The sequence below is a fragment of the Haliaeetus albicilla genome, chromosome 26 (genome assembly GCF_947461875.1).
Source record: "Haliaeetus albicilla chromosome 26, bHalAlb1.1, whole genome shotgun sequence".
NCBI lineage: Eukaryota > Metazoa > Chordata > Aves > Accipitriformes > Accipitridae > Haliaeetus > Haliaeetus albicilla.
Window position 1 is genome coordinate 20940029 of NC_091508.1, and position 13274 is coordinate 20953302.

General features: G+C 54.1%; 1 protein-coding gene across 2 annotated transcripts in view; it reads left to right on the top strand.

Moving 5' to 3' along the window:
* LOC104314594 (carboxyl-terminal PDZ ligand of neuronal nitric oxide synthase protein) overlaps positions 1 to 13274 on the top strand; it is a 38949-nt gene that overhangs the window by 20209 nt on the left and 5466 nt on the right. For both annotated transcript variants that reach the window (XR_011322277.1, XM_069771211.1), the window contains exons 3-7: positions 8389 to 8481; positions 9182 to 9240; positions 10733 to 10841; positions 11268 to 11409; positions 11787 to 11947. Coding sequence is in view for 1 of the 2 variants with exons in the window: in XM_069771211.1 (XP_069627312.1) it covers positions 8389 to 8481; positions 9182 to 9240; positions 10733 to 10841; positions 11268 to 11409; positions 11787 to 11947 (564 nt within the window). In the remaining variant the exon portion in view is untranslated. The remainder of the gene's footprint in view (positions 1 to 8388; positions 8482 to 9181; positions 9241 to 10732; positions 10842 to 11267; positions 11410 to 11786; positions 11948 to 13274) is intronic.

Sequence of the window (13274 nt, forward strand, 5' to 3'; positions counted from 1 at the left end):
GCGCGGCTGGTTTTGAATATTTATGAAAGCAGAAAGTTGACAGGTATGTTTTGCTGAGCCGTACAGCTCCTTTCCTGAAAGGAACAGTTTTCCCTAAACAGTGCTTGGAGGCTTGTTTACCTCAGTCTCTCCATGAGCCCTCACTCCACCAAGGTGACAGGCAGGAAAACTCTGGAATGATACCAGGCAGGGTGTCTGCAAGGGGTCACAGAGGGCACACAAGCTGTTTGGGCTGAAGCAACCTGTCAGTGCTTTATTTCAATACAATCAGAGCTCTAAAGCTGTTCTGGGGAAGGAATGTCCAGAGAGTCTGGATCCACAGGTTGCTCTTCCATTATCCACAAACTGCTTCCCTGCGGCTTCCAAAACCCTGACAGGAGAGTGGCACCTGGTACTGCTTCCTAAGGGATTATTTTTTTCCTCTTAGACCCTAAGCACTGTTGTAGCTTCACTCACACACATCACTCCAGAGCATCTCCAAAGCCAAAGCAGGAGTTAGCAGGAGGCAGCCTGGGCAGGCATGCCCAGCATTCCTGGTGTTGCCTTTTCCAGAAACCTCCCCTAAAGACAGACAGAAAACACCTACATCTCTGCAGAGAGGTGAAGCACAGCCAGACCCAGGACAAAGAGGACTGGGCCAAGCTTGCATGCCCTTTTCCATTTAGAGGCAACTTTCAAGAAGCTACTTTGGAGCTGCAGTTGAGAGCTAAACCAAGAACTGGCCTAAACACAGCTGAAGTACCCTTATGCTGGCTGAGGGCTTGTGGGGCACATGTCCAAGAAGACCTGCAGATTAGACCAATTAAGATAGTGCTGACAGTGCCAAACAGGAGACTTCAGAAACGCACATATTTTCTTAGCTTAATTCAGGCTTTTGCAATTTCCTCCAGCGCCTTTCATCCCTCCTTCCCCTCAATCCACAGCACTGCTCAGCTCTACTTGCAGTGAGGGGCTGACCACCAAGTATGGGCATTAGTGAAGGGTTTGGCAAACAGACCCCTCATTAGCAAGGTGCTTGTGCATCTCCTTGCACCACGGCAGCCGTGAGGGGCCAGGGAGCAGCAGGAGTGGCTTTGCTCCCTCAGTGAGGAGGAGCTGGAAGCCAACCACAATAATATGTCTGGCAGGGTAGGGGCATCACCAGCCGGGGCCCCATCCCATCATACCTAAGCAAGGTGAGCAGAGCAGACCCTGGGTAGTAGCCAGGTTCACCTAAGAGTCCAGATCAACGGGCAGGTCCATGCTGATGAGACAGATCTAAGGCCAAGCTGGGAAGTCAGTCTTCAAGTTGGAGTCAGCAGGTCCATGGCCAGGCATGGCTGTGGCTGAGCTGGAGACCAACACTCCTACACCAAAGCTCAGGAAGGGGTTGTGGGCCCAGATCTGAGCTTAAATGGAGCCCCTGTGCCCATGGGTGGGGGTGGGGGTGAAGATCCCAGTTGAGGCTGGTCAGGACCATTAACACCTCTTCACAACTGGTCACTGTGAAGTGGCCAAAGTGAGAAGAGCCACAGGTGTCAGCACAGCTCACTGAGAGATGGTCCCAGCAAGGCAGCTGGGCTTGGTGGGAGGCTTTGGAGCAGGAGCGCTGTCCTCCAGCTAGAGCCAAGTGCTGGGACTCCATAATCCTGAAGCCCATCCCCTGCCCCTTGGCCAACCTTATGAGTACCTCTGCTTCCACTTCCCAGCTCTGAAAGAGAGTTACCCGTCTGCCTGGCCAAGCCAGTGTTGGGAAGCAGATGATTCTGTGTACCTTAGATGTGGTCTTCTGGGGAGATTTTGAGCACAAAGACTGGATTTTCCCATTAATCCTTTCCTCACAGCTATGCAACAAGTTGTCTCCAGCGCCTGCACCTGAGCAGCATCTGCAGATCCACCGTGCACAGGACACCAGCTCCAGGCCGGCCACAGCAAGTCTATCAATAAATCATCTGTGGCTAGTCCATCCCGTGGTGCTTTTCTTGCCAAGACTAATCAAAGCTTAGTCTGTAACCTGGTGTCTGCAGCTCAGGCTGCGGCCAGGGACGTCTGCATTGCCCGGTGGGTTGTGTGGAGACTGAGCCTATGGTTTGGGTGGAATCCTTGGGAAAGAACGTATGGAGCTCCCCAGGGACAGCATGCTGTGCTGGGGACCCTGCTTCTGCTGCCCACGTCTCCTGGGGGGGTATCTGCATGAACTGCTGGGCAGGAAAGGACCAATGCACAGGAGTCCTGGGGAGGAGACTGTGGTGGGGCCTTCTGGTGGGTGATCACCAGGGTCCTGAACCCCACGGATGGTGCTAAGAGGGACAAGGGCACAATGCCAGTCACCAGAGGTTGCACTCAGATTAAGAAGGCGACAGAGAGGGTTGCACTCAAATGTGCCAACTCAGCCCTTGACCAGCCAGCTCCCGAGAAGAATTAGAAAAGGGGAGAAGGGGATCGCTGAAGCCTGCAGCCACAGGTGGACCCTGACCCAAGGTCCGGCGCAGAAGCTTGCACAGAGAGCTGCTCCCCACAAATGGGCCCCAACTTCAGGGCTGGAGCACAAACCTGCAAACGCTGTCCTGCATCATTGGAAGAGTCCGAGTCCTGCCGGGCTCTGCAGGCAGCAACACTGCTGCCAAAGCACAGAACTAGGAATAAATAAATAAATCCTGTGTGATGAACTGTGGTCACATTTCCTCGCTGCCCCTTCAGGGACTCCCAGAAATCCAGCGGGGCCGCGATAGCTCCTCTTCAGCTCGCTGCATGGGGAGTGGGCTGCAGTATCTACAGAGAGTTTGTTGGACGGTGGAAGGAGCTAATTTAAATGAGAAAAAAAGACTTCGGGTACGTTGCCAGCATTCTCCTTGCCTATTGTACTCCCCCTTTGGTTTCTGCTTTCCACTGAACAGTTTTATGTTTCCAAGGATCATAAATTCTCATTTTTCCACTGGGCAGGAGGTGCACTCCTGGGCTCCACCACTTCCTGCGTCGCTTTTATGTCCGTGTTGCCCAGTTACTGCAGCCCAGACCCAGACTATGCCCGACGGCATTCACACCGGCCACGTCCCCGGGAGCGTGCGCCCCGCCGCCGGGCACTGGGAGTTCATAGGATTCAGACAGGCACATGCTTCCCAAGACGAACAAAGGAAAGGCCATAACCCAGCGGTTTCCAGCCGGAGGCCTTGAGGGAACGGCTGTGGCTGACCGATGAAAACGCCGCTGCCTGGCAGGGCTGTCGCGGGAAGGTGCGATGTGATGTGATGCAGAAGGGGCCGTGGTGACTCGTGGAGGGGGGGGGATTGGAGGCTGGACCGCAGCCTGCGGTCCAAAGGGTATGGGAACTGACACTGCTCGTTTGTCAGCTCCGAGGCGGCACGCAGCGCTTGGCTAAGCTGCACTTGCTGGGAGAAGAGCTCAGGAGTTTTCTGTAACATCAGTTCCAAGCGGCAGCACTCCAGCTATCAGTAGTTCAAACAGCAGTCGAGATACAATGCCGTGCCCTCATGCCGTGCGGGTCAGTTTGCTTTGAAATTAGTTACATTCCTGAACTTGAAATACTTGGCTTCATCATGGCTTGAACGGCGCTCATATGGTATCGGAGGTTGCGTACTGCGGCGGGAGGGAAGGATGCCACCCACGCCGCTGGGATGCAGGAGCAGGGACCGGTGGGTCCTGCCGGGGTGACGCTGCCCGGAGCCGGTCTGTCGGGGGGCAGAGCCGAGCAGATCGTCACCTCCTCATTGCCATGCTCCCTGTGTCCGTCTGGCAGGCGAGGTTTGGGAAGGGGCCGTGACTGCTTATTGTTGTGGGGTTGTTTATGGACACATACATCCTGCAGCCTGCCAGGCCGGGACGGGGCAAGGGGAGGCTGGGGGCAGGACAGCAGGCTAAGGGCTGGCTGGAGAATTTACAGCTGCAGGAAGAAGTCGTCCATTTCCAAGCCTGTGGCATCTTCCTTTGGGCACGCAAACAAAGTCCTTACCCGGCGGCAATTGGAAGCACTGATGTACTCCTGTTTGTTTCAAAAACCTGGAGAGCCTCTGCCTTAATTTCCCTTAATTCAACTTGGGCTGCACCGCAGCAAACACCATTTGAACCATGGCTGGGAGCGTGCCCTGGCTCTGCCGGCACTCTCGAGTCTGGCCCTTCTGCTCTTTGTTAATGGGAAAGATGCATTTTTTGGAAACAGAGACTGCCTCTAAGACTTGCAAACTCTCTATTTTATGACAGTTTTCATTTGCATAATGAGGGCCCTGATACCTTCAGTAATTAATCACATTAAGAATTGCTTCTTTGAATAACTCTATTCATGCAAGTTGTTCTTAGTGCTGGAAACTGCATATGATTTCCAACGTGCATTAGCCCATCTCTTTCATCAGCAGATGGAAGCTGGTAACTGCATGTGTAATTTATATCTGCTTGGGTGGAATTATCAGATGAAATATGCATTACACGGCACCATTAACATTTCTAGTCATACAGTCTTTAGCTCTTGGGTAAGTTAATATTACATGCCAACAGTGTGTGGGACCATATGAAAGGCAAGGACTCGAACACAGGGATTTAAAAGCAGAAATGGAAAGTATTCCAGGTCAGACACATCAGAAATAGAATTAATGAAGCTGCTAAATTAAATGAGATGCATTGCCCTTTGTTGACCTGCATTTTTTTATAAAATGTCCCATCTTTTCTCCATGGCTAAGAAAGCTGCCAGGCTTGCCTGCTGAATCGCCGCTTGTAAGGGCAACTCCAGATCCTTTAACATCCGGAAAGCTTTCCCCCATAGGATAGTACAAGCAGCAAGAGAATAACGATTGAATCTCGGAAGGCAGCAGAGAAGATGAACACTGCTGTGTGGGTTTGGATTTGTCGGTAACCTTGACAAATTTGGAAAAAATATCACATCTATTCAATAGTAAGAAAAAAAAAAAAATCAGTGACTTTGCTTTCTGACACCAGTGCCAGGTTAGCCAGGAGTCTCGTGCTCAGATGTACGTTGGTTTGCGCACGAACATTTTTAGAAGACATAAGGTGCATTTTTTCATGTGCTTTTTTGTCCTTATATAAATCACAGTTAATTAAAATACTGATTCCTGCTTGATAGGAAGCAATTAGGCGACTGAAGGTGTATCCCATCTGCCTCTTACGTGTTGAGATGGAGACAGAGTCCAATCCAAGCCGGTGCGACATGGGCTCGGGGGGCTTTCGCCCAGCCCTGCTCTGGGGAGCACGGTGCTCTCACCCGGCTGGCGTTACCGCTCCGTGTGCTGAGCAGCCGCTCAGGACCGGGCCATCCTACGGCTCCTGCTGCTTGAGGGTGTTCACCCTTTAGAAAGAATTTTGGGGCCCAGTGGTTTTGATTGTTTTCAGGCCAAGCTAATTCTGCCCGTGGCTGGGACCCCGGCACCTCTGCCGTGGGGAGCGTGCGTTGGCTGTTTGCAGGGGCTCTGGTGAGGACGCGGCGGTGGCCAGGAGCTGCACGGAGTGAGCAGGACAGGCAAACTCATCGGCCTCCTTCCTTGCTGACGGTGCTGTGGCAAAGGGCTGCATCCTGAGCAGAGCCCGCGGGTGCTGCCTGCGGATTGCAAGGGTCAAAACTGCTTCAGACGCCGTCTGCGGGGTGTGCGTGTCGCTGGGGCGGGGGAGAAGCTCTGCGCTTTGCTCCAGCCCACCCCGTGTCCCTCCCCAGCCCCAGCCACCCCAGCACGGCTCAGCACCAGCCCGCAGCAGGGGCAGAGCGTGCCAGGCAGCTCACACCAGCTGTATGGCTCTGCTTGGAGCTGAAGCCCCGTACCTGTCCCAGAGTCAGGTGTGGTAGCTGGCTGGGGTTCCTTGGGTTTACAGAGACTTGCCATCACTCCTGGCAGCACCTGGAGATGCGCTGCCGCTGCTCCTGATTGTTCCTTTCTGTCCAAGGGAGAAAGAAAAAGCATCTCTGCAAAATCCAGACTTGGACTTTGCTTAAAGCCTTTGAGTAAAGAGCCTTGTTTGAATGTAATTGCACCCCTGTTGCTACAAGGGGAAAATACACTGTATTGCGCTCTCTTTCTTGGAAAGCTCGGCTAGTATTTTCCCAGCCATTTGTGTATAAAGAAAGATAAATAGCTCTTTAGCGGGTAGAACAATCTATCCCGGTTTTATTGACATTCATGCAAGCAGACAAGGAGAAACAGTTTGGCAGGGCTGAACGTAGGGGAGGGGGAAGCTCCAGCCCAGCGGAGCTGGGAGCACCCAGTGAGGCTGTGCTGGGGGTGCCGGGGGACCGAGGGGCTGCTCGGGCAGAGGGTGGGAGAAGCCCTTTTGGGTGCTGAGGCTGGTGAACCCAGCTGCCTGGCCTCACCCCCGCAGATATGTGCATCTCCTGCAGGTTCCCCCCCGGCCCGCGACAGTCTGCAGGATGCACTTGACACCTCACCCATCATTTCATTGCTCCCTATAAATAAAAAATGTGTATAGCAAATTTAGCTCTGGCTTCACACACAATGGTGCTATAGATAGATTTTTTAAAGAGCTTGTCTCAGAGTAATAATTCATGGGGAGATCAAAAGGCTATGGTTTAATCCGGGGTCTGTCTGATACCATAAACCTAGCAGAGTGCTAAGAATTCAATGAGCAGCATCAAAAGCCTGATAAACATGAAAGCCACCCAATTTTCTGCCTGTAAGGCTGGCGTGGCTTACAATGGGTGCTGAGGAGCTGGAAAGATGCGTATCTTCTCTGCAGTGCTTGGGTGCCATGCTGACACGGAGCCACACACAGAGTCCTTCAACTTCAGGCTCCTGAAAGAGGTGCCTGGACTCCCTTAACATCTCAATTGCTACCTGCAGCTCCGCCGACTGTATAAAGAGATAAGATTTCTAATTAGGTGTCTAATTACACAGCGTAGGTAGGCTTCAGGCTGCACTCTGACGCTTGGCATCGCCTTGTCGTCCGTGTCTGGGAGTCAGGCAGTCTGCGCTGATTCTCCAAAGCGACGTGGCAGAGGCATCCCAGGAGACACTGGAGGCTGGTGGTGGAGCAGAGGCAGCTCCCGTTCCCGGCAGCATTCCATGGGAAGGCTGGGTGGCACAGTGCTCGCCAGCGAGGTGGCTGGCTGTCCTTGGGGGGACAGGACGCCGCAGAGGGGGCTGCATCACCCTGGCGCCTTAGCAGGAAAAGCTTGCGAGCTGCTTCCAACGTGACAGACTGATGGAAGATACGGCCGGAGCCCATCCATAGCCTGTTTTCTGGTAGACCATGACTAACAGCGTGTGGAGGGAGCCAAGAGCCGTCGGGGAGTGAGGGCAGAGCAGGCACAGGGGGAGGCTCGGTGCAGCCACGCTCGCTCACGTTCGTGGCCTCGCTGCGGCCGCTTGCACAGGCAGAGCCAGCAGACACTGGTGTCCCTGTGATGTCCCCTTTGCCGAGTCCCAGCTCCGTTACAGCACCGTTGACATTATTAGACTATTAAAGCAGGGGATTTGTAACCTCTGCTTTCCAGCTCTGGTAACTGTACATCAAGTTAATCCAAAGGATTTATTTTTTAATAGATACACAGTGGCTGTTACTGTAGCTGCAGTGATAGTAATGGACGTGCTCGTTTAGATAAATTGAGGATCTGGCCCAGGAAAGCTGGATTTCAGACAGGAACTGCGAAAAATATGGGGTATCAAAATGCTGTATTTGGAAGCCAAAAATAGTGCCTAAAATGGGGCCAGTAAGGATCAGCGCTGTAAATACAGGTCTCCAGAGTGGAAGGGCTCTGCCATGCTTCTAGCTGCTAGCAAAAGCAACATTTAAAAGCCAGCAGTTTAATTTTTAACACAAATGGAAGTGAGTTCAGACTGCAGACACCTGCAGGTGAGGAGCTGGGTTTTTCTCCAGAGATACCGAGCCCACTGAGGTTAATGTGATTATGCAAATGACTGAGGTATAATTGCATTATTGCCACCCATCTGGCCCTCCCTGCAATTCATAAGTGATTTTATACTCCCCGCACACTGCAGCGCTGCTATACAAGGGCACTGGCGATGCCATAAATCACTGCTTGGTGTTTGCTGCAAGTGCCGTCTCCCCGTCAAGCCTCTGGTGCAGAGTCCCGCTGGACCAGGCATGGCCAACACATCAGGAAAGTTCTTCCCGGATCCGAATTAACGGTCTCTGGATGTAGCCCAGAGGATTGAGCTCTGCTTGTCCTCTCCCAAGGGACGCTCCTGGCTCCTGACAAAGCCAGGATCCTGCCTGGCATCTCAGCTACAGCAGCAGGTCTTTCCCAACATGGATTTTCTTAGCAGGATAAAGCAAATTCCTACTTCCCTGGGCAGTTGGGATTAAACACAAACCCAACTTTTTGATGTAAAGCACTGACTAATACTGCACTAACACTGTGCCACATTCCCCCAATACTACCTCTCTTCTAACCTGGGTTTTTCTTCCCATCAGTATGAATTCAAAGCCAAAAACATTAAGAAGAAGAAAGTGAGCATCATTGTGTCTGTGGACGGGGTGAAGGTGATTCTGCGCAAGAAGCAGAAGGTGAGACTTTTCCAGCCCAGCTGGGGCACTTGGGGCCAGAGCACCCGGGATGTTGGCTTTCACCGTGTCTGGATATTACCACTACTCAGGATAGTCACACTTCTAACCCAAACTGTCCTTTTCTTAAAAACCACACAGAATTTTCATGAGAAAACACTCAATTTTTCATCAAACTGATAACAAAACCTTGCTGAAAAGAGTGGGAAAATTACAGTGTGGGAAGAGGATTTTTTTTTTCTGTCACAAAATGTCAAGCTTTCAGGAAATACAGTTTATTTTTCTTGTTAATACCAGTAGGCTTTTTCTGCACTGCCTGGGCTGAGCACCCCTCAGCTCTTCGCCCAGGCTGTGCTTTCCACCGAGCTGAGCCAGCAGCTGGATCCAGATCTCCTAAGACCTAGCTCAGAGCCTTCTTCCCCAAAACGTGTTACTCTTCTGCATATTTGATGCTATGAATTAATCTTAGGGACCACATTCAGCCCTGAAAGCTATGATCAGATGACTGGATATAATAAATGATCAAAGAAATCTATTTTTATCCAAGATACCGATGAAAGAGCCATTGTTCATATAGTCACAGTGTAGCCTGGATTTTGGCTTGCGACAAATGCACCGTTCTCCAGGGCTCCTGCCCATCAGCATGTTGGAGTTTCATTTTTACCTGACCCACTGTAATTTTGTTTCTGCCCTCTGCTTACAGAGAAAGGAGTGGACCTGGGACGAGAGTAAGATGGTGGTGATGCACGATCCTGTGTACAGGTACGCAGCAGGGGATTTAGACCAGCTAGGTCCAATCAGCCCTGAGCGATGCATATCCATCCTCCCGCTTGCTGAGTTACCTCCACCAAGGCTGGCTTTCCAAAGGACCATGTAAAATTAACGAGGTTGCAAAATTCCTGCTGATGGGGAATCCTTTTCATACATTTTTGAGAGTGAGATGGACTGATCTAGCTTTGAAGCTGGCTCTGCTTTGAACAGGGTTAGACTAGATGACCCCCAGAAATGTCTTCAACCTGAATTACTCTCTGATTCTGACCCTGAAGCCAGGCTTCCCGCGGTTTTCCTTCAGAGCATGGCTCGCTGTGTGCTTCTGAAGAAGGGCCTTACTCTAAGGCGTAAGTGCTTACAGGGAATTGACTCATACAGGATGTGGTAAGGTGGCATCGACTTTCCATAGCACCTGCTGTGGGATCTCAGAGTATTTTGGAGACCACAAGCCCCACGCAGAGGTTTACATTGCACGTAAACCTGATGCCTCAGGAGCCATCAGGGGTGGCTTCCTTGAAGGCAACCCCAGCGATGGTGTGTAGCCTGTGGACACAGTTAAGAGCACAGGTTGCACCAGGCTGTTAGATCTGCCAAGTGAATAATTGGACCACGAGCACGAAGCCCGCAGCCCTCAGGGTTAGGATCACCAACATTGGTTTTCTAGGTCAGTGCCCTTGGTGAGGAGATAAGAAGCAGAGAACGTGCTGATGCATTATGCGTGCCTATCTCTCACTTCTGGCATTCTTTAAAGATTATTACAAGATGTGGTACATTGGCAATAATTGCTCCAACTGCAAGTTCAACACAAAAAAATTCCAATGACAGAAAAGAGTAAAAGAGAAAAACATTCTGAGAATCCCTTTGGTTTCTTCCCTATTCAGAGCTGAACTCACTTGTCACATTTTTACCCAATTAAATCAAACATATAAAAAGGTCTTTAAAAATGGTTTTGTAGCACAGGGAGGAGAAAGAGTCAGCCTGAATAGGAGAGACAGAAATCCTCTGCATACACTCAGCGTCCCTGGGAGAGGCATCCGGGGGACGCTGCCTTTTGTGCCGTGCCACCTGCCTGCTGCTGAGAACGGACCCGCGCCGGGTCCCTGGCCTGGCTGCACTGAGGCGGGCAGGACATTCGCTGTACAGGCAGTTGTGCCACGCTGCAGCCCAGGCAAGGATTAATTGCTGGGCCTAAAAATAGCCACAGGCTTTCCAATACTATAGATTTTTTTAGCTTTCCCACAGCATCTTTAAAAAGCTTTTGTCTACTTCAGAAACCAGAAGGTTTTCCATCAAGCCACTCTCTAAATCCATCATCTCCTGCCTTGAAAATTGCAGGAGGGGCCATGCACCAGCATCGCCTCGTTCCTCCAACCCCGGGTGCTGTGAGCCAGCCTGTCCTGGGGACACGCGGGAACCGCCGAGGTTGTCTGGGGGGCAGAGACTCCCCTGGGTATTTAACTCCCTTTGTCTCTTTCCCACCTAGAATCTTCTATGTGTCTCACGACTCACAAGACCTGAAAATATTCAGTTACATCGCAAGGGATGGTGCTAACAACTCCTTCAGGTGCAACGTCTTCAAATCGAAGAAGAAGGTAGGATGCTACGGCTGGGTCACCCCCGGGCGAGAGGTCTCCGAGGGACCTCGCACCTTCCCTCGTGGGACCCAAAGTAACCGCTGGGTTGGAGGGTGCAGAACCCTGCGGAGAGACCGAGGCAATGCTGGTGCTGGATGTCCCCAAAAAAACATGCCTGGTGCCTGTCCCCTCCTGGCCCAGCTCTGGCAGCAGTACAGCCCACGCAGAGATAAGAGCTCATCTCCGAGAGCAGGGGACCGCGGCGGGGGGGGGGGATGCTGTGCATCAGGTCCAGCGGCGGACAGCAGTGGAGAAAAGATGGCATGGGAAAAGATGGGAGCGTGGGACAGCCCCGGGGCGGGAAGCGGGAGGAAGATTCCCAGTTCTCCCACCAGTGGTGGGGCGGCTGCCGCGGGTCTGAGCGGCGGCGGGTTTGCTCCGCAGAGCCAGGCGATGCGGGTGGTGCGCACGGTGGGGCAAGCCTTCGAGGTCTGCCACAAGCTGAGCCTGCAGCACGCCCTGCAGAACGCCGACGGGCAGGCGGACGGTGCCAGCGACAAGTCGGCCGAGGAGCAGCCGCTGGAAGGTGACGCGGGGTTCCCCACGGGGCGCGGGCAGACCCCCACCCTCGGCAGCGGCACCGGGGGTGCTTTGGGGTGGGGAAACACGTCCTTTGTGGGCCAGCTCTGGTGACAGCGAGAGCTTTGGGCCCCTTCGGTTGGGGGGCACGGGGAATCCACTCCATCTGCCCGCTTGTGCTGGGCGCAACGGGATGGCAGAGGCTGAGCCCCCCTTGCCCAGCAGGCTGAGGGTCTGCAGGCACCAGCCCCTTCCTCCTGCCCCTCTGCAGCAGCCGAGACTTGAAGCAAGTCCTGGCCTCATCCCTGAGCTACCACCCCAGCTCCTTGCTGCGATCCTGCGGCGGGGGGGGAGCCTGGGTTTATTTATCCATCTTGTTTGAAGTTCACCAGATAAAGGGCTCCAAGATCACGGATGCGGACGAGGTTGGCATCGACTCTGACAGCATCTGTGTGTCCGAGAGGGGACCCGGAGAGCTCCCCGCTGGCAGGGGGGACCTCGGCATGCTGAAACCTGGGCAAGCCTCAAAGGATAAGAACTGCCAGGTAATGGGGGGACAGTCCACGTGCCCTGCCGCTGCTGGGGTCCCTCTGCTCGGGGTCACTGTATCACAGCTTGATTTGGAGGGGCTTTCATGGAGACACCCCCCCCCCCCCCGGCTCCCTGCTTTTGCAGCCCCGGTGGCAGGACATGGTGTTCAGCAGCCGGTTTACCCGCAGCTAAGCTGTATCCCAGTGCTGGGGCAGGGGGAGAGGAGAGAGTTGGGAGCGGGGCCACAGCGCATGGCTAAGTGGGCTTCAAATGCAACACGGGAGAGCCCACCAGTGCGGGCAGGGCAGAGCACAGAGGGGCTCTGCTGGAGCGATCGCCCAGCGCTAGAAAGAAGCGAGGCAGGACCCCCCCTCCTGCAGCAACATCCACATAACAGGCAGAAACTAAGAGGAGGCATCCCTGGCGAGGCAACCATTTCCCTGCCATACGGGGTGGATTTCTGTGCCCCCAGCAGCAACCCCCAGCTCCCCTCGTCCCCCAGGACCAGGGAGCAGCGTCCCCGAGGGATCCCAGCCCCGGCAGCCGCGCAGGCACGCAGGGCACATTTGGCGTGAGCGGTGGTTTCGCCGTAATGAATAGCTGCTCTGCAGAGCTTCTCAGTGAGCGCTTCCCGGCAGCCTGAATGGCATCGCTTCATCTCGCACAATTGTATCGCTTGCAGGGCCTGGCTGAAAACAGCTGCGGTGAAACGCGCTCAGTGGGATTCATTTCCGTGGCTGGAAAGGCAGGGCTTTCCTGCGCTTTCCTTCTGGGTGCTGGAGCTGCCCAAGCAGGGGAGGGCAGGGGGCTAGGAAAAACAGCAGCCACGGGCCAGCTCCCAGCGGGACACGCTGCGAGGGGAACCGTCCCAAAACACCCCCGCTGCCAGGGTGGGAGGCTGCCTGCCGGGGGGGACGACAACTCGCTGCCCGGCTCTGGGCCGCATGCCGAGACCGCCGGCGTTACGGAGGGCCAGGTGAGCCACGCACGGGGCCACCGCACGGTCCCCGAGGCAGGCGAGGTGGCTGCGAGCTCAACCCACCTCAGGCTGAACCGGCAGAGGAGCGGGGCTGAGCGCTGGTGCTGGGGTGCTGGGGGGGGGCTCACGGCTGGGTCTGGAGCTGCTCTGAAATCGGTCCGTGTGCGCGCTGCCCTTCTGGTGCGGAGCATCTCCAAGGGCTGGGACCCCTGCAGCTTTTTAAAACGCTGACGGCCCTGGCACTGAACTGCTGCTGCCACTGGCGAATGCTTCGGGCAACAAGCTGCCTCGTGGGGAAGGTGGTGGGGTGTTTGGGTCACCCCCCGCCACCTCCTCCCCGGGGACCTGCCCTCCCCGTTTGG